At 38.3% G+C, this 26463-nt stretch overlaps 2 protein-coding genes across 2 annotated transcripts; one reads left to right on the top strand and one right to left on the bottom strand.

The window, feature by feature from the left end:
- Positions 1–10184: 10184 nt before the first annotated feature.
- On the bottom strand, positions 10185–16760 carry nae1 (nedd8 activating enzyme E1 subunit 1). Its single transcript, XM_047363393.1, has 20 exons — positions 16622–16760; positions 16115–16218; positions 15970–16030; positions 15841–15871; positions 15611–15682; positions 15284–15363; positions 15066–15175; positions 13175–13284; positions 13015–13077; positions 12850–12913; positions 12681–12772; positions 12518–12577; positions 12275–12408; positions 12094–12169; positions 11739–11778; positions 11396–11482; positions 11178–11270; positions 10834–10948; positions 10708–10757; positions 10185–10605 (listed from the first exon to the last, which is right to left on the bottom strand). Exons 1-20 carry the CDS (start codon positions 16669–16671, stop codon positions 10496–10498), a joined length of 1602 nt encoding a protein of 533 aa, XP_047219349.1. The 5' UTR covers positions 16672–16760; the 3' UTR covers positions 10185–10495.
- Positions 16761–18317: 1557 nt separating this feature from the next.
- On the top strand, positions 18318–26083 carry ca7 (carbonic anhydrase VII). Its single transcript, XM_047362425.1, has 7 exons — positions 18318–18443; positions 18930–19127; positions 22346–22464; positions 22839–22934; positions 23641–23703; positions 23805–23960; positions 24972–26083. Exons 1-7 carry the CDS (start codon positions 18407–18409, stop codon positions 25089–25091), a joined length of 789 nt encoding a protein of 262 aa, XP_047218381.1. The 5' UTR covers positions 18318–18406; the 3' UTR covers positions 25092–26083.
- The last annotated feature ends 380 nt before the right edge of the window (positions 26084–26463 follow it).

Genomic DNA, 26463 nt, shown 5'->3' with positions numbered 1-26463 from the left:
AATTAGGTAGCAAAATGTGACGTGTGAGTTGTGATTTTTGTTTTCTATTCAAATCCACATTACACACATAAATAGGCTGTGAGAAAAAATGGTGTAAACAATCCATCCTGTTTTCCTCACATTAACCATTAAGTAGAGAGGGATTAACTTGTGAGTTGACCCAGAGCCACGTTAGCAGGAAAAAGTATTGTTGCTCTTGTTCTGTGTAACAGGCTAAAAGCTATGCTATCTAGTAAATTATTTAAAATAATTGAGGCAGTCTTATTATTAGGCAAATAAACAATGTAAGATGATAATGATTCTTAATCGATTCCAATTAGATTTGAGTCATATAGGACAGAGTTTAGGATAATGCTGTACAAGACACCGCTGGTATCGGTCCTTAAGGAGACCCCAGGCTGTTTGTTTACATAAGCATGTGTCAGTGAAACATTAATTAATGAAGTCCCTAAACATCACCCACTGTCAATTACTTTTTTTGCTCAACCACTATAAAATGCTCTTTATATCACATAATTAAAATTACACAACATCTAATCTGGTTGCCCAGGCAGGCAGTCTTACTGCTGCTCAGTTAGCTCAATCTTCCCATTGGTGTGACTCCTACATGAACCGCTGCATCCCTTCATGTATCCTGACAACAGTATTGACATTCTACTCATGCCTCCCTGTCTGTCTTTATATAAATCCTGTTGCTATACTAGGTAAAGTTCTCCTCCTCACTATTTTTATCCCAGGAAGCTATTATGCTACCATGTTGACTCTTTGGCTGTATTTCTCTCACTACTACTGCTGACCTTATTGACAACCATTGTAAATGTTTGTCTATTTCCATTTCCAGGTCCCATTTCTATATGCCAGAGGGGTCGTTAACAGTTCAAAATCTAATTCTAAGGTAAAACAAAAGAAAGTATTGTGCCTGATACCTTCTTTTCAATGCATGACTATGGTGATGTAGTTTATATAAATGCCTCATCACAGTGCTTGGATGCTTTGATGTGGTTTATCATGGAACATGTCATGTGATTTGTCATTTGTAAAGATTCAACTCATCACTGAATCTTGCATGTTAGCGTTGGTTGGCCAGCCTTGTTGGTGTGATAACCACATGATCAATCACCTTTTGTATTTTTAACTTGGAAATATCATCAGAAAAGTCGAACCAACAATGGTTTTTCCAAAGTATGTCTCTACATGTAGCAGAACGTATCTGCATCTGATAAAATATACACAGTAGTGGCCACAGAGTAAAACTGTGTTTTCCATCAGAATAGAATTCCAGCGGCCATGCTTCCGACTGATCCCAGCGATGAGAAGAATGTCGGTAGGCGACAACAGAGATAGGAATGGTACCTTGTCCATCATTCTATTCTCTTTATTTTTTTTTACTTTTTTAAATGACCACTGTTGTTTGATTTTATCATTTGATTTGTTTTCCTGTGTCTGTATCTGTGTTTATTTGCTTTGTGATTGTATTGTAATTGTATGTATAGCGCTTTGAGTGTCTCGTTGCTGAAAAGCGCTATATAAATAAACTTACCTTACCTTACCTGGAGAATGTGACCTGGAGCACGTATGTGTGTGCCTTTGATGTAAATGATATGTAAAAATCTGTCTGAATAGGTCCGACAGGAGAAAACGAGAAGCTAAATATAAGTAAATGCATGGTCAATCTCACTTTGCTCTTGTTCAAGACTGGGAAGACTGTCTGATCATGATTTTCTGAAAATGTTTTATGATCTGACCGACCGGGTGATCTGTGATCTGATCTTAGTGATCTGTCTGTTTGTGTGTGTTGTTTACATCCTGTGAGAATGCTGACATTAATAGTGAATCTGCATTTTTAGGAGGGTAACGCCACATGCAGCTCTCACTAGCCTTTGGGGCTCTGACTGATTTTTGCACTTGTTCAGGTGTTTAAATGCCAAGACTGCAGAGTCACTATTGTTTTCACTTTGTGAGCCAGTCAGTATTTGTATGAATGTTTGGCATCATGACAGCTGAAAAGATTATTTATGAGCCACATTACACTAAACAGCTTGTTTTGTATTGTTGTTCCATTGTTTTTCATCCCAGCTTCATCTAGCTCACTAACAACATCCAATAAATTTGGAGATGTAGAAAGTCCTGGGTTTAATTTAAGAGTGTAAATTTTCCAGTGTTTTCACATCACCAACTCACCCTGAGGAAATGTTTCATTACATTAGAAACTGCATGGTATGTGTGCATATTTATGTGACAGGTTAACAGTTGTAACACAGATTGAGGTTGATAAGAACTTTAAACTCTTAATTTCTCCAGAAGGCCATGTTCATGACTCACCTCTATTGTATATGTTGGCATAAACAGGAGAGGAGCTGTTGCATGCATGTCTGTGTTACAGAAATCCATGGATTGGACATCTGGAAGGAATAAAACAAATATTAACACTTAGTAGTTGGATCAGCTCCATGCTCTCATGGTGTTGCTGGCTGAAATTGTCCTGCTGTTGAGTATAGTGAAACAGCAAACTTCACAGTACAACTTCAAAATAATTGAGGATGTATAATGGAACATATGTTAACTCTTCAACGGTTTACCCTCTGTTTTCTGCAAATATATTTGTCATTCCTCCTATTTTTTGTTTTGTACATCATCAAGTATTAATGACACATCCTTTGTGGCTATTAAATAAAGTAAAAACATGTTAGTAATTTATTTAACTTGACACAGTACAGACCAAAGGTTTGGACACACCTTCTCATTCAAAGAGTTTTCTTTATTTTCATGACTAAGAATATTGTAGCTTCACACTGAAGGCATCAAAACTATGAATTAACACATGTGGAATTATATACTGAACAAAAAAGTGTGAAACAACTGAAAATATGTCTTATATTCTAGGTTCTTCAAAGTAGCCACCTTTTGCTTTGATTACTGCTCCGCACACTCTTGGTATTCTGTTGATGAGCTTCAAGAGGTAGTCACCTGAAATGGTTCTCCAACAGTCTTGAAGGAGTTCCCAGAGATGCTTAGCACTTGTTGGCCCTTTTGCCTTCACTCTGCGGTCCAGCTCACCCCAAACCATCTCGATTGGGTTCAGGTCCGGTGACTGTGGAGGCCAGGTCATCTGGTGCAGCACCCCATCACTCTCCTTCTTCGTCAAATAGCCCTTACACAGCCTGGAGGTGTGTTTGGGGTCATTGTCCTGTTGAAAAATAAATGATGGTCCAACTAAATGCAAACTGGATGGAATAGCATGCCGCTGCAAGATGCTGTGGTAGCCATGCTGGTTCAGTATGCCTTCAGTTTTGAATAAATCCCTAACAGTGTCACCAGCAAAGCACCCTCACACCATCACACCTCCTCCTCCATGCTTCACGGTGGGAACCAGGCATGTAGAGTCCATCCGTTCACCTCTTCTGCGCCGCACAAAGGTTGGAACCAAAGATCTCAAACTTGGACTCATCAGACCAAAGCACAGATTTCCACTGGTCTAATGTTCATTCCTTGTGTTCTTTAGCCCAAACAAGTCTCTTCTGCTTGTTGCCTGTCCTCAGCAGTGGTTTCCTAGCAGCTATTTTACCATGAAGGCCTGATTCACACAGTCTTCTCTTAACAGTTGTTGTAGAGATGTGTCTGCTGCTAGAACTCTGTCTGGCATTGACCTGTTCTCTAATCTGAGATGCTGTTAACCTGCGATTTCTGAGGCTGGTGACTCGGATGAACTTATCGTCTGCAGCAGAGGTGACTCTTGGTCTTCCTTTCCTGGGGCGGTCCTCATGTGAGCCAGTTTCTTTGTAGCGCTTGAGGGTTTTTGCAACTGCACTTGGGGACACTTTCAAAGTTTTCCCAATTGTTCGGACTGACTGACCTTCATTTCTTAAAGTAATGATGGCCACTCGTTTTTCTTTACTTAGCTGCTTTTTTCTTGCCATAATACAAATTCTAACAGTCTATTCAGTAGGACTATCAGCTGTGTACTGTATCCACCTCCTGCACAACACAACTGATAGTCCCAACCCCATTTATAAGGCTTGAAATCCCACTTATTAAACCTGACAGGGCACACCTGTGACGTGAAAACCATTTCAGGTGACGACCTCTTGAAGCTCATCAACAGAATGCCAAGAGTGTGCAGAGCAGTAATCAAAGCAAAAGGTGGCTGCTTTGAAGAACCTAGAATATAAGACATATTTTCAGTTGTTTCACACTTTTTTGTTCAGTATATAATTCCACATGTGTTAATTCATCGTTTTGATGCCTTCAGTGTGAAGCTACAATATTCTTAGTCATGAAAATAAAGAAAACTCTTCGAATGGGAAGGTGTGCCCAAACGTTTGGTCTGTACTGTATTTGTCCAAATACCAAAATAAACAATAATAATAATGAACATTTTGCTATTGCTCAATAATTTTAACTAAATTTCATGCAATTTTGTACAGCTATTTTCCCACAATTTAGTGGAAAGTGGAATTTTGTGCCTTTGCTTTCATGCAATGATTTATTTACAGATCCAGATGCAGTTATATTCTAGATATCTTATAACTAGAAAACAAGCAGTCCTATACTGCATACACCTCTAAATCCTGCCACTGTGGTTACATCCATCTATATTTTACTGAACAGGGTTTTTCTCCTTTGGTTTTATATTCAGAAGGGTTCAGCCTCTCTGCATCACAATTTACAGTGACTGTATTTTAGTAGAAATGGGAATTTTAAAACCTCTACATGTAGAGGATTTTTCCTAACCGCTCATCCTTCAGCTATAAAATAAAAGCAATAAAGTAAAAACAGAAAACATTCTGGATCAAAAGTATTCTTTCATGGCAACAGGAACACACATCCAGCTGTTCTTTCTGTCCTCTTACCTCGTCACTATGTCTCATTCCATGTTTGGCTTCATATTTTAAATGCTGGGCCTCTGTAGTAACAGTGATCTGCAAAATTTACTCTCAAGAACAGTGTTCTGCATATTTTACTCCTATTATCCCCCAGTGTTTAATGAAACATCTTGCTCATTAACGGCAGGCTGCTCCCCGCCACCGAACAAACCACATGAAGAAGAGGGAGTGCTATGTGCTGTAGCTTGCTGATTATTACGCGTTGCATTCACTTGCACTCAGACATCTGATGTTCACTCATTAAAACACAAATTCAGGTGACAGGTTGATATTCCACTGTGCAATACACGTGTTATTTTTTCAGTAATTAATTACTTGAAATAGAGGCAGCAATGTCCCAGCCCTACTTATAGTCGTCCTCTTCAATATGCAAAAACCATGGTCTCAATCCTTTAGCAGGGCAATTACTTTGTTGTCAAAATGAAGTACAGTCATATTTGATAAATTAGAATAGTATTGAAAGTTCATTTTTTCAGTAAGTGAAACGTTATATTGATGAATTACACACACACTGGAGTTTTCAAGCCTTTATTCATGTTAATTGTGATGATTTCTCACTTAGAGCTAATGCAATATTACATCAGACCAATATAAAGACACAATTGTAATACATAATTGTGGGTTTAATGAATAGTTTGTTTAATACCTGCTTAAAGGTTGCTATTTTCTAAATATACTTTTAATCTGACAAACGAGTTTCATTGGAACACATATTCTAATTGATTGAATATGACTGTTTGCTTTAGTATGCTAACCCTAACCCTAACATGTAGTGTTGTGCAATTTCTGCAACCTAAACCAGCATTTTAAAAATGTATACATTCTGGCACAACATTTCCTTTGGGTGTATAGGTGCAAAACCTTTTAGAAGCACAGGTGTTCAACTTTATGTTGCGGTAATAGTTCCGTGAGGGGTCAAAAGTATGCCGGCCCCCCACTGTCTCCCTGTAAAAACACAAGGAATACTCTCTTATTCTGTTTTAATCCAGCCTGGTTTTAATTCAAACTGGGCCTCTTTGGATCCTGGCCAGGTAAAAGGTTCCCACTGAGAGGATGTCTCTCTCTCTGTCTCTCCACTTCAGCTGTTCTGGCCTTTCTTGCTCTGTAATGTAAAATACAATCTTCTATGCAGCGACAGGGTATGACAAGAGGATGTACAACCTCGTCCTTGGGAAATATGACCGTCAATCTGCCACATTTACTCTGCACTTTCTTCCATTTACCTATGCCAACTCATTTAGTTGCCTCCTGCCTGTTTCTCTCTCTTCCAGCAAGAGTCATATTGGAATTGTGGCTCATGCGCAAGCGTTACATTTGATTTACTGATTTATTTCAGTATTAACGGCCTTCCTCTCCTTCCAGCTGCCCGTAAACGCATATATTTTCTTGGGCAATTGCAGCGGCTAAAGATAAAGCATCCCATGCACTAAATGAAAGCTGAGGTCTTCATAAAACATGTACCATTTTGATTTCTGTACATTTTAGTTTTTGGCAAATTCCCCACTTATTTTAAGAATGGTTGCTTGATTATGAAAAATCTTAGTCACACTTATTCAGGCTAATATTGAAACTACAATAAACTGGTCTGGGTCTGGAAACACATTAGGACTGGGAATCCTGCTGGGAAATTCTACATCCCATTATTCACATGCACTAGATGTTAGGGTGACAGTTGTGGCTCAACTTAAAATTTCTGGTGATAAATTACACTTTTTACAAAACAACATTCCTCTTATACATTGGGGGTATTTTTATTTTGAAAATCTAGATCATACATTTTTAGTTCTGGAGCAAAATTCCTTATTTCACTAAGATCCTATACTGGTGTCCCAGAAAACTCTTTAAATTCCTGCTGCTTGAACTCAGACTTCGTCTGCTTGTGGTCGAACCTGCGGTCTCAGCTCTATTCTCTCTCTTCATTGATCTCTCTGGCTTGAACCATATGAGCATAACAGGCATACTCCAAAATAAGGAAGTGATCTCAAAGTTATACTATCAGTCTAGTCTAATGACTGAAAGTGTTACCGGGCAGAGTTATCACTTCGATCCAAGAGAGCGCAAACAAAATATGTAAGCAGAGAAAGCTGACATACAAACGAAGACTTCATCCCCACAGAGAAAGCTGAAGTGTGAGGTACAGGAGTCAAACAGGAGTAGATGTTTGCACAAGAGGCATTAAGATATTTAGTTTTAATAAAACAACAAATTTGTATTATTTCTTTTCTGTGATGGGAAAAACAAGATAATGCTTGGCTTTGTTGTCGATGAATACCTCTACACAAAGAACAAAATTGAAGAAAAAGAAGAGCAGCAGAGATATTGCATCCGAAAAAGGTCTCTTTTGGGATGTTTCTTTCTGTTTTCTCCTATCAGCAACCATCTGTAAAAGAGTGTGGGTGTTGGGTCACAAGGCAGCACACAACCACCTCACAGGTCTCTCAGTCTAAAGCAAATACAGAGCAAAACTTGAAGCTAATTACTGAATGAAAATGGAAAGTTTGCACATGTGTATTAAACTGAGATGCTCAAATTTGAGATCTCACTCCTTCAACAAAATGAAAACCTAAATATTCAACAGATTCTTACGTATGTCTCAAATCTGTGGGTTTGTTGTATAAAACTTCACAACACGTTGGATGAAAAATTCTGATAGCTGTATGCAAACTTTGAAAAGAAGCGAGAGATTCAGTTTTGGTTTGATGAACTTGGCACTGCTACATCGTAATCCTCTAAGGAAGCAGATAGGATAGAGACATCATAATCTTTTAGGGGGCAGAGGACAAAATCTTAGATTTAGGAAATTGCCAGAGTACATTTTGGCCTCCAGCTTGATCCCCTGCAGTCAGACAGAACAGCGGGTGTGGGCATTAGAAAATCACTGACGGGAGAATGAGGTCATTTGAGGCCATATTTAAATTTTGTTTTATTTGACAAAAAAAAAAAAATGCAGACGCAGCAGAAAAACCTTTCTTCTACATCTACATTGCAATTACCTTTTATACAGGTCCTTCTCAAAAAATTAGCATATTGTGATAAAGTTCATTATTTTCCATAATGTAATGATGAAAATTTAACATTCATATATTTTAGATTCATTGCACACTAACTGAAATATTTCAGGTCTTTTATTGTCTTAATACGGATGATTTTGGCATACAGCTCATGAAAACCCAAAATTCTTATCTCACAAAATTAGCATATCATTAAAAGGGTCTCTAAATGAGCTATGAACCTAATCATCTGAATCAACGAGTTAACTCTAAACACCTGCAAAAGATTCCTGAGGCCTTTAAAACTCCCAGCCTGGTTCATCACTCAAAACCCCAATCATGGGTAAGACTGCCGACCTGACTGCTGTCCAGAAGGCCACTATTGACACCCTCAAGCAAGAGGGTAAGACACAGAAAGAAATTCCTGAACGAATAGGCTGTTCCCAGAGTGCTGTATCAAGGCACCTCAGTGGGAAGTCTGTGGGAAGGAAAATGTGTGGCAGAAAACGCTGCACAACGAGAAGAGGTGACCGGACCCTGAGGAAGATTGTGGAGAAGGGCCGATTCCAGACCTTGGGGGACCTGCAGAAGCAGTGGATTGAGTCTGGAGTAGAAACATCCAGAGCCACCGTGCACAGGTGTGTGCAGGAAATGGGCTACAGGTGCCGCATTCCCCAGGTCAAGCCACTTTTGAACCAGAAACAGCGGCAGAAGCGCCTGACCTGGGCTACAGAGAAGCAGCACTGGACTGTTGCTCAGTGGTCCAAAGTACTTTTTTCGGATGAAAGCAAATTCTGCATGTCATTCAGAAATCAAGGTGCCAGAGTCTGGAGGAAGACTGTGGAGAAGGAAATGCCAAAATGCTAGAAGTCCAGTGTCAAGTATACACAGTCAGTGATGGTCTGGGGTGCCGTGTCAGCTGCTGGTGTTGGTCCACTGTGTTTTATCAAGGGCAGGGTCAATGCAGCTAGCTATCAGGAGATTTTGGAGCACTTCATGCTTCCATCTGCTGAAAAGCTTTATGGAGATGAAGATTTCATTTTTCAGCACGACCTGGCACCTGCTCACAGTGCCAAAACCACTGGTAAATGGTTTACTGACCATGGTATCACTGTGCTCAATTGGCCTGCCAACTCTCCTGACCTGAACCCCATAGAGAATCTGTGGGATATTGTGAAGAGAACGTTGAGAGACTCAAGACCCAACACTCTGGATGAGCTAAAGGCCGCTATCGAAGCATCCTGGGCCTCCATAAGACCTCAGCAGTGCCACAGGCTGATTGCCTCCATGCCACGCCGCATTGAAGCAGTCATTTCTGCAAAAGGATTCCCGACCAAGTATTGAGTGCATAACTGTACATGATTATTTGAAGGTTGATGTTTTTTGTATTAAAAACACTTTTCTTTTATTGTTCGGATGAAATATGCTAATTTTGTGAGATAGGAATTTTGGGTTTTCATGAGCTGTATGCCACAATCATCCGTATTAAGACAATAAAAGACCTGGAATATTTCAGTTAGTGTGCAATGAATCTAAAATATATGAATGTTAAATTTTCATCATGACATTATGGAAAATAATGAACTTTATCACAATATGCTAATATTTTTAGAAGGACCTGTATATATTGTTTCTTGCTTATTAGGGGATATTGATTGCCCTCTACATCTCACAGCATTTCCTCAGTTAGGTATCAACATGTGAAGCTTCTGTTACTTGATTACATCAGAACTTGATATTTTCTGGTCAGGACTGTAAACTTGGTCACCACATTCTGAACCCAACGTGGTAAAAAAGCTCCCCCTAGTGCCAAATAAGAAAATAACTCCCCATCTCAACAGTAGATTACATGTAAATGCAGTGAAATTCAAAGAACTCCAAGACAGCCCAAATACTATTTTGAAATCCGTTTGGACCTATTGGAGCTTTTTATTTGATCCGAATGCCTTTAATATCATTTTAGGTTTTTACTACTTTTAGATTTCATAAAACATCTTTTTTTTGAAGAAATATTTGATTTTAGTTGTCCATCCATTATTTTATGCATTTACTTTAGCATTTTTCTGTTTGTATGCTTGTACATTTGTTTCTAGCCTCTATGAAGCATGTTGTGGAACATATGAAGTGCTCTACGCTGTTTGAGTGATTAATTTAGGGATGCTTATCTCCGATGAATTTAACTGAATAAAATATTTTAAAACCCTTCATAAAAATAGTCAAGATGAATGAAACACATTATAATCACTTATCTTACATAAAAGCTGCAGGTCAGCTGAGCTGGACACATACATTGAAGACAAACACACTTGAGCAAATTGTTGGAATCCTTTACAGCAAAACATGTTTTTACAAAGGCTGCTCCACACACAATGACAACTGGGACGAAAGCATACAAAGTGCTACAATGAACCAACAGAGGTGAAAAACCTAAAGGAGTGTCACTTTCAGGCTTATTTTCGGGACAAAAAAGTGGTGATGGGGGATGTTAGGAAAATCTTCATCAGGTGCTAGGTTTCTGATCTTCTTCCCATCAACTAGGATTGAAATTATTTTCACCATAAGGTCATCTTTTTTGCCGTTTGCCCCCAATATTTCCTGCTCAGGATTGGTTACTGATTGTATTCACAGCTGAAACGTTGCAGAGGTCTGCGACATGGCATTATAAATGAAAGTGTTGTTGAAGGGCACAAACTGGTGGCTGATGACCTTGATTGCCTCCTGAGCAGCTGATCCTACAAAAGATATTGAGAGAAGAAGTTAGGGGACATGATCCAAGTTTGCGACAGTTTTATTTATTGGGATAAGATCTGTAGAGGCTTCAGGGAAGAACTCACCTCCTAAGAAAGCAGAAACTGTGTGTGGCTCTGCTGCGCCATACCGACAGCTGCAGGTGGTTAAATTATTACTAATTAGTGTCAGCTCTGTTAGTCACTTTGAGTAAAGTATTCATCAGCACTTACAACTCATGGATGTAGTCATCTTTGATGTTGACATTGAGGCTGTACTCTTGCAGCAGGCTGTTCACACACAGCTTTAGCTTGCTGATGTCCTCCTCCACCTGGTAGTTATATACTCCTTTCAAAAAAAAAAAAAAAAGAGATATGCAAAAGGCAAAACATAAAGTACAGTAAAGTGTGAAATACCAGATCTGTCCTCTCATTGGTGACAGTTCAAAAGATTTAAACTTGTCTAAAATCAACCCTTTTCCTATTTATCAAAAGATGAGAAACACCACAAATAGAAAAAATAGGAAATAAAGGTCTTATTATTCTTTCACAAAATAGGGAAAATAAAATGGTCGTACCTGGGTAGCGCGAGTGCAGCTGATAGAAGCGATCGATAGCACGAAGCATGAGGTAGAAGACCATCTCGCTGTCTGGACTGTCCATGCAAGAAGCTGAGAGAACCTTACATTACTGCCTTGTGACATGAATGCACTTTCATCTTACCAGTGAAGCAAAAGGTGCAAGTAACAGATGTTACGCATGAACTAAATAAACAATACATTTGTCACAGACTTACTTATTTCATCTTTATTTACTGAATCCGGGTGATATTCTTCAGCCAAAGACCGGCAGCGCACAACACGCAGGAAGGCTGCATTTTTACCTACGCACAAATGCTTCCAGTTAGAAATAGATTTACTGCAGGTGCAGCAGTCAGATTAAAGAGATCGGGACCATTCTGACGGGTCTGTAAAGAACCGAGTAGAGCTAATCTCAGATATTCAGAAAGGTCCAACATGATAAAAAGAAATCAAGTAAATTACAAAAAAAAAACTGATGTGATTAAAAAAAAATCTCTTTAGAAAAAGGTTCTCAGAAATGTTTAAATATTAAAATTAAATAGGGAACAATTAACTTACAGAACAGCTTGATGTCTTTTTCAGAAATGCTCTCTGCTGGCTGTTAAAAGAAAGGAAAAAAAACCTGAAGTTTTATCCTAATTGCAACAAAAAACAATAATATTATCCACATTAATTGAAATTGTGTTTAAGTCTTTTTGGATGAAGATATTAGATTTGTACATGTATTTGACACAGGAAAAGAATTTTGCTGTTGTGGTTTAATGCTTGCGGGAAATATTTTTATACATGAAATGTGTGCTAAATGTTAGCTTTTGATTACAACAACAGCCTAAATATTATCCAAGCTTTCACAAATACCTTAATGCTTGTACACTTGTTTTAATTCTTAAAATTAAACATAATAATTCTGCACCTTTCCTACAGACTGTAGTAGAGTTTCAACATGCTTAGAAACAGCGGCTGCATCCTGCAGGGCCTTTTCCCTGTAACTGACATAAAATGAAGAAAAAGTGAAAATATGCAGCACCTTAAGTTGCAAAACTTGATTCATTACCAGCTGGTCTTTGTTTCACACCACATATTCCCACACTTACACGTTTTGGAGACTAATAAACTTCTGAGAGTCTGCTATCATGTCTGGGATGGTGCCTCGCACGGGAAGGCTTCCGTTGCCTTCACTGTAAACGAACTCTTTCACAGCTCGCAGCATCACCCAGAAGGATGCAGTCTAAAAAAAAAAAAAGAAATACAAAGAGGAAAAAACAAAATCAATATTTCTGACAATGTAAAGTAAAAGTATATTTCTAACTATAGAACTATAAAAACAAAAACAAAACCTGTGCTGTGATTTTGTTACATTGCCCACTACTGAAGAGATCTTCAACAGTACTTGGAATCTGCAGAAACAAGACATATTATATAAAAAAGTAGATCAACTGGCAGATTTGAACCCTAGACTAACGATAGCTCTATTAAATAGAAGAATTCAGGATCTGACACCTTGGTGTGATTTAACGCTGTGTTGACATTCTTAATAGCTTCGTCAAAGTTTTCTTCGTCTTCTGGAACACCATTCTCGTTCTTCATGATCCCTAAAATGCAAACAGGTTAAGTATAAATCTCAGTCAGGTGATAAATAGACCCCAACAATCTAGAGGTCCACAGGTACCTTCCCTAATCATTTGTCTGAAGGTCTCCTTCTCCTTGTAATTTCTTGGTGGCTGACCATCATGCTGCAACCAAAAACAGCACAAGAGCACAAGTCATAAAACACTATACTGTCACAATAAAGACAGCTTATCCTGGAAAAAGATACCAGAACTGAGTTTCACACCTCACTGAGCCATCTATCCAGGTATTTAGCAACAATGATAATCCACGGTGTGTGACTGTGATCCTACACATTAAACAGAGAGAAAGAGGGGAAATTTTTATTTGTCAACAGAAAGAATGACTACAAGGCTGTTATATGCAAGCTAAACTGAAATAAACACCTTCTTGTCCATGCTTGTGAGGTCATAGGAGTTTATGTGTTTCTTAAACTCATCAAAAGGTTGATCTAATCTGAGATCCTCCAATGCGTTGTCTGGATGAGATTCAACGACTAAAAAGAAATGCGACAAACTAATGACTTAAAAACAAAGAAACAAATTAACTACACACATAATAATGTATGTGTGCATTAACATTTGTATGCATGCACAAGATACCAATGATATACATTGCTCAAAATAAAGGGAACACTTAAACAACACAATATAACTACAAGTAAATCAAACATCTGTGAAATCAAACTGTCCACTTAGGAAGAAACACTGATTAACAATCAATTTCACATGATGTTGTTCAAATGAAACAGACAACAGGGGGAAATCTTTGGTGATTAGCAAGACTCACTCAATAAAGGAGTGGTTCTGCAGGTGGGGACCACAGACCACTTCTCAGTACCTATGCTTTCTGGCTGATGTTTTAGTCACTTTTGAATGTTGGTGGTGCTTTCACACTCGTGGTAGCATGAGACGGACTCTACAACCCACACAAGTGGCTCAGGTAGTGCAGCTCATCCAGGATGGCACATCAATGCCAGCTGTGGCAAGAAGGTTTGCTGTGTCTGTCAGCGTAGTGTCCAGAGCCTGGAGGCGCTACCAGGAGACAGGCCAGTACACCAGGAGACGTGGAGGAGGCCGTAGGAGGGCAACAACCCAGCAGCAGGACCACTACCTCCGCCTTTATGCAAGGAGGAACAGGAGGAGCACTGCCAGAGCCCTGCAAAATGACCTCCAGCAGGCCACAAATGTGCATGTGTCTGCACAGACGGTTAGAAACCGACTCCATGAGGATGGTATGAGGGCCTGACGTCCATAAATGGGGGTTGCGCTCACAGCCCAACACCGTGCAGGACGCTTGGCATTTTCCAGAGAACACCAGGATTGACAAATTCACCACTGGTGCCCTGTGCTCTTCATAGATGAAAGCAGGTTCACACTGATCACATGTGACAGAGGGGACAGAGTCTGGAGACACCGTGGAGAGCGATCTGCTGCCTGCAACATCCTTCAGCATGACCAGTTCGGCAGTGGGTCAGTAATGGTGTGGGGTGGCATTTCTTTGGAGGGCTGCACGGCCCTCCATGTGCTCGCCAGAGGTAGCCTGACTGCCATCAGGTACCGAGATGAGATCCTCAGACCCCTTGTGAAACCATATGCTGGTGCGGTTGGCCCTGGGTTCCTCCTAATGCAGGACAATGCTAGACCTCATGTAGCTGGAGTGTGTCAGCAGTTCCTGCAAGATGAAGACATTGAAGCTATGGACTGGCCGCCCGTTCCCCAGACCTGAATCCGATTGAACACATCTGGGACATCATGTCTCGCTCCATCCACCAATGTCACGTTGCACCACAGACTGTCCAGGAGTTGGCGGATGCTTTAGTCCTGGTCTGGGAGGAGATCCCTCAGGAGACCATCCACCGTCTCATCAGGAGCATGTCCAGTCGTTGTAGGGAGGTCATACAGGAACGTGGAGGCCACTCACAATACTGAGCCTCATTTTGACTTGTTTTAAGGACGTTACATCAAAGTTGGATCAGCCTGTAGTGTGTTTTTCCACTTTAATTTTGTGTGTGACTCCAAATCCAGGCCTCCATTGGTTAATAAATTTGATTTCCATTGATAATTTTTGTGTAATTTTGTTGTCAGCACATTCAACTTTGTATAGAACAAAGTATTCAATGAGAATATTTCATTCATTCAGATCTAAGATGTTATTCGAGTGTTCCCTTTATTTTTTCGAGCAGTGTAGTATCACGAATTAAAATATTCCTTTTGATTGTTAGCTTGAAGTAATGAAATAGTTCTTAGATAAAGAACCCGGGTGGGGGTCACTTACCCGTGTGCTCCTGCACCACTAATCTCATGTAGCCTATGAGGCCATAGGTTTTACAAACCAAAAAAGGTACTGATGCACTCCACAGAACAGAGCCGAGCCTCAAACAGGTGCTGTTGAAGGGTAAGAGAGAGAGAGAGGAAAAAAAAAAATCAGAGCTAGCAGACAGGATGCCACTTATCTTCTTCTGCAAAACCAGTTGGATGATTAATATATTTTACCTTTCTGGCAACTGGACACCAATGACTATTGTAAATCTGTGGAAAAACTCTGGATCGTTGTCCAGAAGCTTGTCAGGACTCTGTAGGGATACAAAATCCAAGCAAGAGCTCAGTCACTAACAGACTGACAATAGAGATTAATGTATTTTTTATATATGTATGGCCTATTTTTAAATCTTTTAACGTGTTCCTGCTCATTCAACCATGTACAACACTCTTTCACTATAATTTGTGCAGCGTATCAACATAAAAAATAAAAATAAGTGGTGCCTTTCTGTTTTCCCATTTCAAGTTTAAGAAAGCTGTCAAAATTAAAGCAATTCAAACCTCCTCAACAAAGTTTCCTGATACGTCGCTGTTCAATTCTTGTAGCAGCTCGGTGGCAGCCTGTGCTCTATTCTGCAACATTAAAACAAAACGAAGTCTCAAATTTCACTTAATTTAAAAGAAAATAATGATTACAACATTATGACCTGATGGATATGCATGGACGCATTCAGAGATATAGAGACGATACGCAGAATGTTAAAGATTGAAACAATTTCTGGTATGCCAACCTTTCCAATGCAGTTGCTGCTAAGGAAAAAGCTGCAAGACAAAATAAAATGGTTAGCTATTGAAGGAAATCGGTAAGTACTTATTTTTGACACAGACCAGTTGTTAAAAAAAAAAAATACGAGTCCTACTTGTTTCCTACATCTTCCCCAGCGACTGTGTGTCCATCTACGATGGTGAAAGCTCCAATCCCTGTCAAACATATCAAGTCACCCAATCAGACAATTGCTTTTATTCCCATCAGCAGCACCTATCCTAAACACATCATCTGGTTACCTGGAAGCACCAGATTCTTCAGGATCTCTGTTCCAGTGGCTGTGGCATTGATGAGACATACATGTGCATTCTCCAGAGCTTCTTGTCCATGATCTCCCCACAGACTGAGGGTAGAAAACACAACAAGGACATGTGATCCTATCTTACTGTAATACACCAGTCACGTCCAGCCGCTGCCCCTTGCAAAAACAGCAGTAAAAGTATCTCCTCTTGTAATCATATGTATTCCTAAATCATTAGAATATTATTCACAGATTATAAAAACGAGGCACCGGGTCTTAGTAAAGCTGTTTTCTCTAAATAAGATCAAAATCAGAACCGAAATGTATCCAATCAACCTCAAAGCCAACGATGCTGAGGAAAAATAAAGCAAAGTAAGCTAATGCTAGCAGGGAACTTCAACATCTCCAACGACGTGTACTGCGATCTCCGAGAATAAATATTCATTACATTTACCAACACAAAGCCCAGTTTCTTAGTGAAAACAACGAAGCTTTTAAAGCTTACCGCAGCTGTCTGTCGTATTTTTGTTCCTTGGCGCCTTTGGTGGTTGTCATGATAGCTTTACAATGACTTATATTTATGGACGTATTTTTACTGTCGCGACGTCAGATTCGACACGACGATCCGCATGCGCACTTTCGACAGAAATCACCATTGAAAGTACAGACGGAATAAGGATATTCTAACAGTATACGATATGTGAGAAGAATATTTAACAAACAAATAGCAATTTACATGTTTAATGTTTCACAACAAGCTTCCTCGTGGTAAACGTATTTTATTAAAGATTAGACGGATTGATTTTTTTTGTGATATCCTTATTATTGTTATATAGGTAGCATGTCATATAGACAATATTGTTTAATAGAAAAACATGGACACGTGTAAATCTGAGGCATTAAACCATACACACGATGTGTTTTGTAGTAGAAGTTTTCTAGATGTTTACATAATCCTGTGCAATTCTGTGGTTAATCCAGTGTCGTTTGACAGGTCAGAGGCATTTAGAGATTGTTTAACATTACGGTGGCTTTTCCTTAACTGATTTTGATTATATTTAAACTTTTTTTCTCCTGTAGATTTTTGAGTAAAACGCCAACCTTTGTTTAAAGTTCTGATATATTTACTGTTGCTTTCGAGTTTGATCAAGTTTTTTTTTTTTTTTTGTAAACACACCAACGTGATGGTTATATTTTGCTTGAAACATTTGTAGGATTTTTAAGTAAGTAAAGCAATTGACAAATGAAAGTGGACCAAAATAATATTCGGTAACTTAACAAGACAGAAGTTCTTAGTAATAGTTGACACGTTTAGGCATAGATTTTGGGGCAACATTTACATATAGGGCCGACGTGGGTAGAAAACGGGTTGAAAAATGGGTCCAACAGGTATTTTCAACAGATGACTTAATGGCCCCATATGATTTGACCGATGCAAGATAACTCTGGGTAAAATGTGATCCTTATGGATTATAGACATGTTTAACAATTTGAATTTATCCCAACTTGTTTTGCTAATTTGGATTTATATAGGCAAATTATTTAACCCAAGTGAACAAAATGTGTACCCAGGCTCTGTTAGAAACCATAGCACAATACAAATGGTGCATACTTAAGTTGTGTATTTAAAAGTCATGCACCTTTTTGTTGTTCTGCTATAAGAAACGATTAATAAACTACATCAATGAAATCAGTTTAATGCTTTGGTTAACATGAAACATCACAACTAAAAACGACTTTCATTTGGAACAACCACAGAGTTGTAACATTTTACTATTAGCCTACACTTTAAATTCTCAACAAATTTGATCTCCTTTGAGAAAGTAGCTTAAAACATTTAATTCAGCAACAAATAGCTTTTCGTGTCTTGCTTATCTATAGGTGTTTAAACTATTACATTTGATTTGTTTTAATTTTTATCTAGTTTTTCCAGGAAGAAGTCCTGGGAATCAGAAATCTGTTTTTCATCTTATTTGTTTTCTACTTTTCCTATCAAATAACTGAAAGTGCCCAAAAAGAAAGAAGTAGCATACCCTTTCAGGGCTCATTGCATTTTCTGATGATAATATTGATACATCATCATCAGAAAATGTATGTTTATATATTAGATTATATTCAAAGCTATATGTCTATAGATGGATTGGTAACTGATTGGTGTGTCTGTATGTACATTAGAGGGGCGTGTCACACCGTGAGTAATTGTCCTTCCCCCTTAATAAACTTCATCAATAGCTGCACCAGCTGATCTCTGTGCCCGTCATTAAGTCTGACTTGAGCCGCAACAAGGACAATGACAGGACACCAATGGGGATACGGGAAAGAGGACGGTAAAATTCTCATTAATCAGACTTTCCATACAATATTTGATGATTTCAACGTGATATGAAGCGCAGTTTCTTAGCTGTCCCGACGGATCCTGCTTTATTTTCTTCTGGAGGATACCTGTAAACATGGCTGTTAATGCGGGATTTAGCCCGGCGGTGCTTTAAAGGTTGACTGCTGTCACTTTAACCTGGTATTCTGCTGTGGAGTTTGTCCTGCACGTCTGACAGGGAAAACATACTGATAATCAACATTTTATGGCTTTTACAAGTTGGTCTGCTGCGCTGCGTCGTTTTGCGCATAAGTCTAATGTTAAATATTAAGCATTTCTGGGGAGGTTTTACCTTGATTTTAGTTAATCATAGGGAAAAGTGTGGTTTAGCAGTCCGTTTTGGTCACAATCAGTTTATGGGGTTATGTTTTTCTGCATGAATTGAAGCTGAAAGTATGCTTTATTGTGAAAATATGACTTTCTCCCCTGTAATTTAAAGGTCCTTCAGCATGGCACAGACAGTACCCAGTTGCCAAAGGAAACCGCCAGTCTCCCATTGACATAATCCCAAACGAGGCTAGACGTGACAGCACACTGGGTCCTATTTTCCTAAAGTATGACCGGTGTAGGTCCCTTAACATTGCCAACAATGGCCACTCTGTAGTTGTGGAGTTTGATGACTCTGATGATCGCTCAGGTGAGAATAACTTGTCTGATTTGTTGTTACAACTTGCACTGCAGATGATGTCAGAATTTTGGCGAAGAAAATGTCATAATGCTTTGCAGGGTCAATGTTTAAAGATTGCATGCCTTGCCGCATTTGATAGTGGTCACAGTTCAGAGATGATACCACTCTCTTATCTACTGGTGCAAACATGCAGTAAAAATCTGTACTGACAGTTAAGGACAAGACAATTTGGAAAGTGCAAAGCGGGTGCATGGCTGACCACATTAAAAGGCTGAAAATAAACTTCTGATTATGAGGCAGGAAAGTGCAGCCGACACTTTACTTTATCAAAATCTGTCTGCTGGACAAAAGATATAATAACCTGTCGGAGATCTCAGTGGTTATTATGGCAATGCTTGTTTTTATGACTGGGTGGATGCATGATGGCCACCCTGCAATCATCTTGAATGATAAGTACAAAAGCGAGGGCAGTTTTGCACAGAGAGTTGAGAACAAGCAAGCAAATATCTAGGGAAATAGCAGATTAAAGTAGAGACCTGCGAGGAAACACAAGTGGCATTCTAAGCACTGTCCAATGTTAAAACGAGATACACAAATCCTCCAAACTATTGAAATTACTCGCTTCTAGTTGCTTTGGGAAGTGATATATGATGGGGGAAATTATCTATCTGGTAAAAAGAAACCAGATTGCAGGAGTAAAATATATATAAAAAATAAAATTATCCAGATCTAATAATGATTAGAATAAAGTACTACTAAAATACTTTTTCACGCATCATAATTATGTTTATTTTCTCTCCTAAAGCAACTTTTAATAGCATTATCCATTGTCAGAACACAACTGTAGCACACACCATCACTTGCAAAACATATACAATTGGTGCCAATAGAGCACATTTATTCAGTTTTTTTTATTTGCATGGGTGAAAAATAATTACAGATGACAAGCAAAAGTTATAACTAGTAAATACATAAAAAAATTATTGGATTATTACTCTTTTCTTGGATCATGTTTGGTTTAAGTTATGAAAAAATGAACAAAAAATCTTTTTTTCCACCTCCTGAGACCAATTGGACTCTTTGAGACACAATTCTTTATACTTATCCGGCTTTACCTTTCTCATATAACACCTAAGAGATTTCAAAGAAGCCTTTTAATGAGCTCTTTATTTTGAGCTCTGCCATATATTTTTGACCTGATCCGGATGTTTGATTTGTTATTGATCTTACACTCGTCAAAATGTGGGAAACCTTTAAAGGAAGTTGTAATCCTCTCTGTGTTGTCTTCGGAAAACTAACGGTCATAATGTTCCTAGAAGTACTAAGTAGACATGTTGGTTCTTAATAGCCTAGGTATTGGTGTTCATAAATTCAGAGAAACTAACTTCTCTAGTTGTTCTTACATTTTGAGACAGTTATTATAAGTCATCATGCACCAAAGGGCCAGTTGTTTCGCATGACGCATGACACATTCATAATTTGCTTCGTCATTGCTGCTTAAGGGATCCGCCGCAGTCAAATCACAAGCAAATATTAAAAAATTCGTGTAAGGAAGCTCATTTGTGTTCATGCGAGGTAAACCAGAATGGGTTGCATGTGATGGAACCTGGCTTCATTAAGACAGTCCTTCCTGATTGTGGTCTCTGAAGCCTAGAATGCAGCAACGCAATGAGCTTTTTAATAAAGTGCTCCCACAAGGGATTGAACTGACTTTTAGAATTGAGGAGGTCAGTTTCTAAATAATGATGCTTCTATACTTCTGCAAGTATGGCTTCTTGGCATCAATAACCTCAGTTTACGGTTGCAACCAACCACAACTGTAAATATATGCAAGATAACAGTTACAAAGAACTGCTTGAATGTAACATTTGGTAGGCTCCCATGCTATCAAACTCTTCTTGCTAGCAATAGTTGATCATTTGGATAAACTTTTTTTTTTTGATAGATCTGTTATAGATGTTAATGACTGAGATTCCCAAGCAAAGAAGTTTGATGGACAGGTAGAAGGAGCTTAATATAGAGAATAGTAAATTAATCTAAGTCACATATATGGTGAGGAACTGAAAAAACTAAAATTAATATATACCAGAAAATTAAAGAAAAGGAACATGGCAATGTAACGGCCATTGAGAATTGGCAATGTACGTGGCGAAGCTGTGAAACTTTAATTGAAAGTGAAATCAATTCTCATGGGAAAATTTAATCTTAACCCCCAACCTAGTGTGGTTGCCAACAATTAACGTCAGTGATGGTTATGAATTTTGGATATGTCTAAAAAATCTAATACTTTTTCTTAAGTGACTTGGGAAAGATCCCAGGATGTAATTAACTTTTGAATGTCTCTTTTAAATGTCTTGAACCTTATATTTCATCTGAATATGTGCAGAGAAGAGATGCATATTTACTAAAAATGTTAACAGTGGCTTGTAAGAAAGTAATAAGAAAGAGATGGGACCAGGCAGACAAATCTGGACCAATGATTTTAGATTGAGGAATCATACATGACAGAGAACCTGACTTGTATAATAATGCTAAACCCAAAAAGAAGACACTGAACAAATTAACAAGATGGAAAAAGAAGTTAGGTCCATGACAGGACAACACAGAGACATACAAGAAAACAACCATGCACACACAAATTCATACCAAAGGGCAATTTTTAGAGAGACCAACTAACCAGTCATGTTTTTGGACTGGAGTTATTAAGACAATGTACTGGGACATTATTGTGACACTGTTCATGTAAGCTGAAAACTACAAAACAATAAAATAACAAAAAATGTTGATTAGTCTCATTCTCTATTATCTCTATTCAACAATAACATCTAAATTACAAGTTTTCCGAATATGTGGAAGTCTAATTTACAGCTAGATCCCGTTTTTGCCAGGAAAAATGCATAGCTTTCAGGATGAACACCTAGAGACATTCAGCTTGTAAGGTCTGTCTTCTGAGCTCATTTCTTACTCCTGATGGATACGATCACTGGTTAGGGAGGCACTGTGTCAGCTCCTTTCTCCACCTTTAATGAGAAATTTGGTGAAGTCCGACGGATGTTACTGCATTGACTCGTCCTGTCGTGTCTGTGAGGGAAGGTGCCAAGCTGTTTTTGATGAAAGAGTTCACATAGTTCTCAGTGCCTGGGAGGTGTTTCTGTAACACTCTGAAAAGTGGGAGTGTGAAGGTACTGTAGATGCATGTGTAACTTCCAATTTATTGCTACCCACAGTGGTTCTAGGAGGCCCTCTTGACCACCCTTATAGACTGAAGCAGTTTCATTTCCACTGGGGTGGAAAAGGATGCGAAGGATCTGAGCACACTGTTGCAGGAGTTGGCTATGCATCAGAGGTCAGTGTTTGGATTTAAATGCTCCAGTTTTTCAGTGGCTCATAACTATACAGACACAGTGGCAATGGGTAACATCAGTTAATTTGTATGGTTTCGGAAGTCACAAAAATGCAGAAAAAAACCCATGTTTTTGTCTTTAAGCCTTTAGTTTATTCTGATAAAATCCTGTTGATGTATGAATGTTAGGGAGATGTTATCTCAACAAAAAGATGTGCTATCCTAAGCAGAGAAAACAGGTTTTTGGTCCTAACTTTCAACAAATAAATCTTTTTTTACCTTCATGATAATGTAGTAAAGACCCACTAATCAATATTCATTTAGCTGTTTAAAGATGTTAATTGTACATTTGTTTTCTTCATGTTTATTCTTTTTAGCTCCATGTAGTTCACTGGAATGCTGTTAAGTACAAGACCTACAACGATGCAGCAGCAGCTCCTGATGGTCTTGCTGTCCTTGGCATCTTTTTAGAGGTACATTTATTTCATGTGCAATTGCTTTTTGTATATGTACTATTTTATTTATTTATTTATTGAGGTGTGCATGTTATAAATGTGATAAAGACAATTTCTTTTGTGCATTGCTTCAATTTCTTTACTCCATTAATAAACTTTACTTCCAATTTAAATGATTAAAATAAGTTAGCAGAATAGCTTTTGCAGCTTGGTGGGTGGTGTAGCTCATCTTTGGGGGGACAAAATAATCCGTTTAATCTAGTTAAGGAGAAGTGTAGGTTAGAGTTGCCAACTGTAAAATTATTTAATGCTTGATCAGTTATTAAGCCTTATCTGACGTGGTGTATGAGTATTATTGAAACTGTTTTAGAAGGGTCCTAATTGTATGGTTTCCCTTTAATGGCATGGCCATGTCTCAAGATCACAATGCTGTTCATTGGACTCAATTTGTAAAGCTTGAGACATTTTTTACCTAAAGACTCCAACCCTTGATCCCATGGACAATCTTTGAGATATGTTGCACAAGACTTGCAGATCCAACACTACATTGATCCAGAGTGCATGAAAATAAAAACCTTACCAAAGTGGATATCTTTTGATCAAATCTAATCATGGTCCAGAAAAATTATAGTGTATGTAAATTATTTCTTTATCCTGCCACCAAATGCAGGATGAAGACTTTAAATGTTTTTCTAAATATACCAATATCAGTCTGTTTTCTTAGCTAGGTGACGACCACAGATGGCTCCACATGATAACAGATGCTCTGTACATGGTTAAATTTAAGGTAAGCCTTGTATTTTACTGCTTATATTTCTTACAGACTCTCTCCCTTATCAGTTCATTGTAAAAGCTGTTGATGCTGTTTTTTTTACTTTTTTGTTGCAGGGCAGCGTCACAGATTTCAAAGGTTTCAACCCTAAGTGCCTCCTACCCAGCAGCCTCCACTACTGGACCTACCTAGGGTCGCTGACCACACCTCCCTTACATGAGAGCGTCACCTGGATTGTCCTGAAGGAGCCAACCGTTGTCTCGGAAAAGCAAGTGAGTGCTGCAGCTTTAAACATTATACATAAAACCTTTCCAACAATTTAACGAAAAGCTCTGACTTTCAGTATGTTCTTTAGTTCTTTACATGCCATCCTTCATGATAACATTAATATTCTTTAGAAATGGTGGGGCTTTATGTTCATCCTAGTGTGGAAAGCGGCCAAGACAAGCCTTTCTAACATTATCACCAAAACGTCACTTAGAGATGTGCCTAGGTTTGTTACCTGAAAGTTTGTTTTGCTGGTGTTGAATATTACACCAGAAATGCGTATTGTGAAATCGGTAGTAGTGATACAAATATTTTAAGTTGTGTGATCCTGTCTACTGGTGCTGTCATTTAAAGGTTAGCTGCTATCCTTCCACCAATTTATCTGGATCTAAGCGGCGTGACTAAGGCATTCTTAATTTGCACACTGACAAATCTCTTCCGGACATCATTTAAATGCCGGGGATTAAGAATGGGATGTCAACCAAATTCATGTGTGTGAAAAGAGACAAACACTTAGCAATATAGTGTAACTGGCCAGCAGCAGTAGTAGTTGATACGAGTTTATTAATACATCTCTAAAATATGGTAAAAGGTTATCTGAAACATTTGGAATGACTTTATTTCTAAATATGTAGAGCAAAATTAATGCATGGATATGAGCAGTTGCACACCTTTTTCTGCACTCATACTGTTACTGCAGAAAAAAGGTGTGCCCCCCACAAACTGCACACACTTAATAGATGATGACTTAATGGAACAGTTTAGCTCTTTTATCATTAAAATAACTTTAATTACTTTCTGCCTCTGACTAATTGGACATGTGGCTCAGAAGGCAGTGAGTATCCAGAGATGGTCTAATGCCTGTTTAGTCTTGGTCTTCACAGATTGGTTGACAACAATATTCAAAATATTAGTTTTATAATTCAACTTGTGTTATTATAACGACCTAAATATTTAGTGCAGAATCTGAGTAAAATGCATGTCACCTCTTTGTCATTCTGTATCTCCATGCTCAGCTTGGGATGTTCCGAATGCTTCAGTTCAATGGTGAAGAGGAAGATCAGAGGATGCGCATGGAGAACAACTTCAGGCCTCCACAAAATCTCAAAGAGAGGATAGTGCGTTCCTCCAATTAAATTCACCTCAGTACATGTCCACTTGTAGATGTCAAAACCAGTTTTTAAGCCACAGAGCATGCTTTGATGTGTGTGTACTATTGCTGCCATGGTAATTCATCCAGAAGCGTTTTAATCCATTTTGCACAAAGTAATATGAGCAGATGTAAGATTCTGCCAGAACAGAGATGCTGTTTTTTTTGTTTGTTTGTTTGTTTTTGGTTTGTGTCTCTTTTGGTCTCAAATCTTAGTGACTGGCAACCTTTGGGAATATACATTTATATATAAATCTTTTTTGGAAAATAATTTTTTTTAAAGGGATTTGACAATATTACAACAAATGAGTTGTCAAATAAAAAAAAAACAACATATCCTTAGTTATAAGTTTAAGGTCTGATTTAGATTCCAACACCAGCAGCAGCTAATCAATGAGAACAAGCAACACAGTGAAATTACTAGCAGCAAGTTCTATCAAGTTTAGAGAGTGCCAACAGCCTGACCATTGATCAGTGATCATTTATCCACTGTTTATCTGCTCTGTTAATTGCTCTGCTGTCCATGATACAGGGCCTTCATTTCTCAGGTACTTTATTGATTGCATATTTAAAGATTTATTTCTAAAAAGATGTGTTTTTGGGATTTATTAAGATTCGACAGCACTAACACAATAGATGTTTTATTATAAAAAGTCGTTCAAATGTAAGACTGTGATCTGCTGGATTTATTATATTGGTTAAATTGTTCCTCTATACAGTATGATTATTGCACACTTGTTTGGTTAACTTCTGAATAAACCTGTTTTTAAATGCCTGACAGAAGGTTTTGTGCTGCATTTAGGAAAGTAATAATCAGTTTGGGTAATGTTACTTCCTGACTGTATTGAAACGCACAACTGATAAGTGGCATGCCATTTATGGTTGTTTTGTTGCAAGAAATGTTATTTATGGGTGGCTTAAATATGTTTTTTTAAAAATGTATTCCGAAATTTAGATTAAACTAAATTAAATGCTTAACTTTTTGTCAGTTTTCCTTTTTAAAGAATGAGTAGTCGGACTTTTCCCTCTTTGGACTAAAATGACAAATGCTGACCTAACAACATGGACAGATCTTTTATGAAACAAGTTTTAGTTTTCTGTATTACTGTTGTAAGGGAATCTTCCAGTTAAAGCAACATTTGTTTTGTTTGGAGTAGGAACTATTCAAGCAAATGTTTAACCTCCTTCATAGCAGCAACAAGAACTAGTACTAAGTTCAAGGTAATCAGTAACCAAGTCCAAGACTCAGGGAATTTGAGAGACAGCACATGGACTGTGATTAATAATTAACTAACTTAATACACTTTGGGCCTGATCTTCAAAGATTCCAACTAAGGAGTGCTAAATTTCACGTGCAA

Source organism: Girardinichthys multiradiatus, chromosome 4 (genome assembly GCF_021462225.1).
Source record: "Girardinichthys multiradiatus isolate DD_20200921_A chromosome 4, DD_fGirMul_XY1, whole genome shotgun sequence".
Taxonomy (NCBI): Eukaryota; Metazoa; Chordata; class Actinopteri; order Cyprinodontiformes; family Goodeidae; genus Girardinichthys; species Girardinichthys multiradiatus.
Note: the sequence above shows the minus strand (reverse complement) of the source record. Positions and strands in the feature narration are given on the sequence as shown.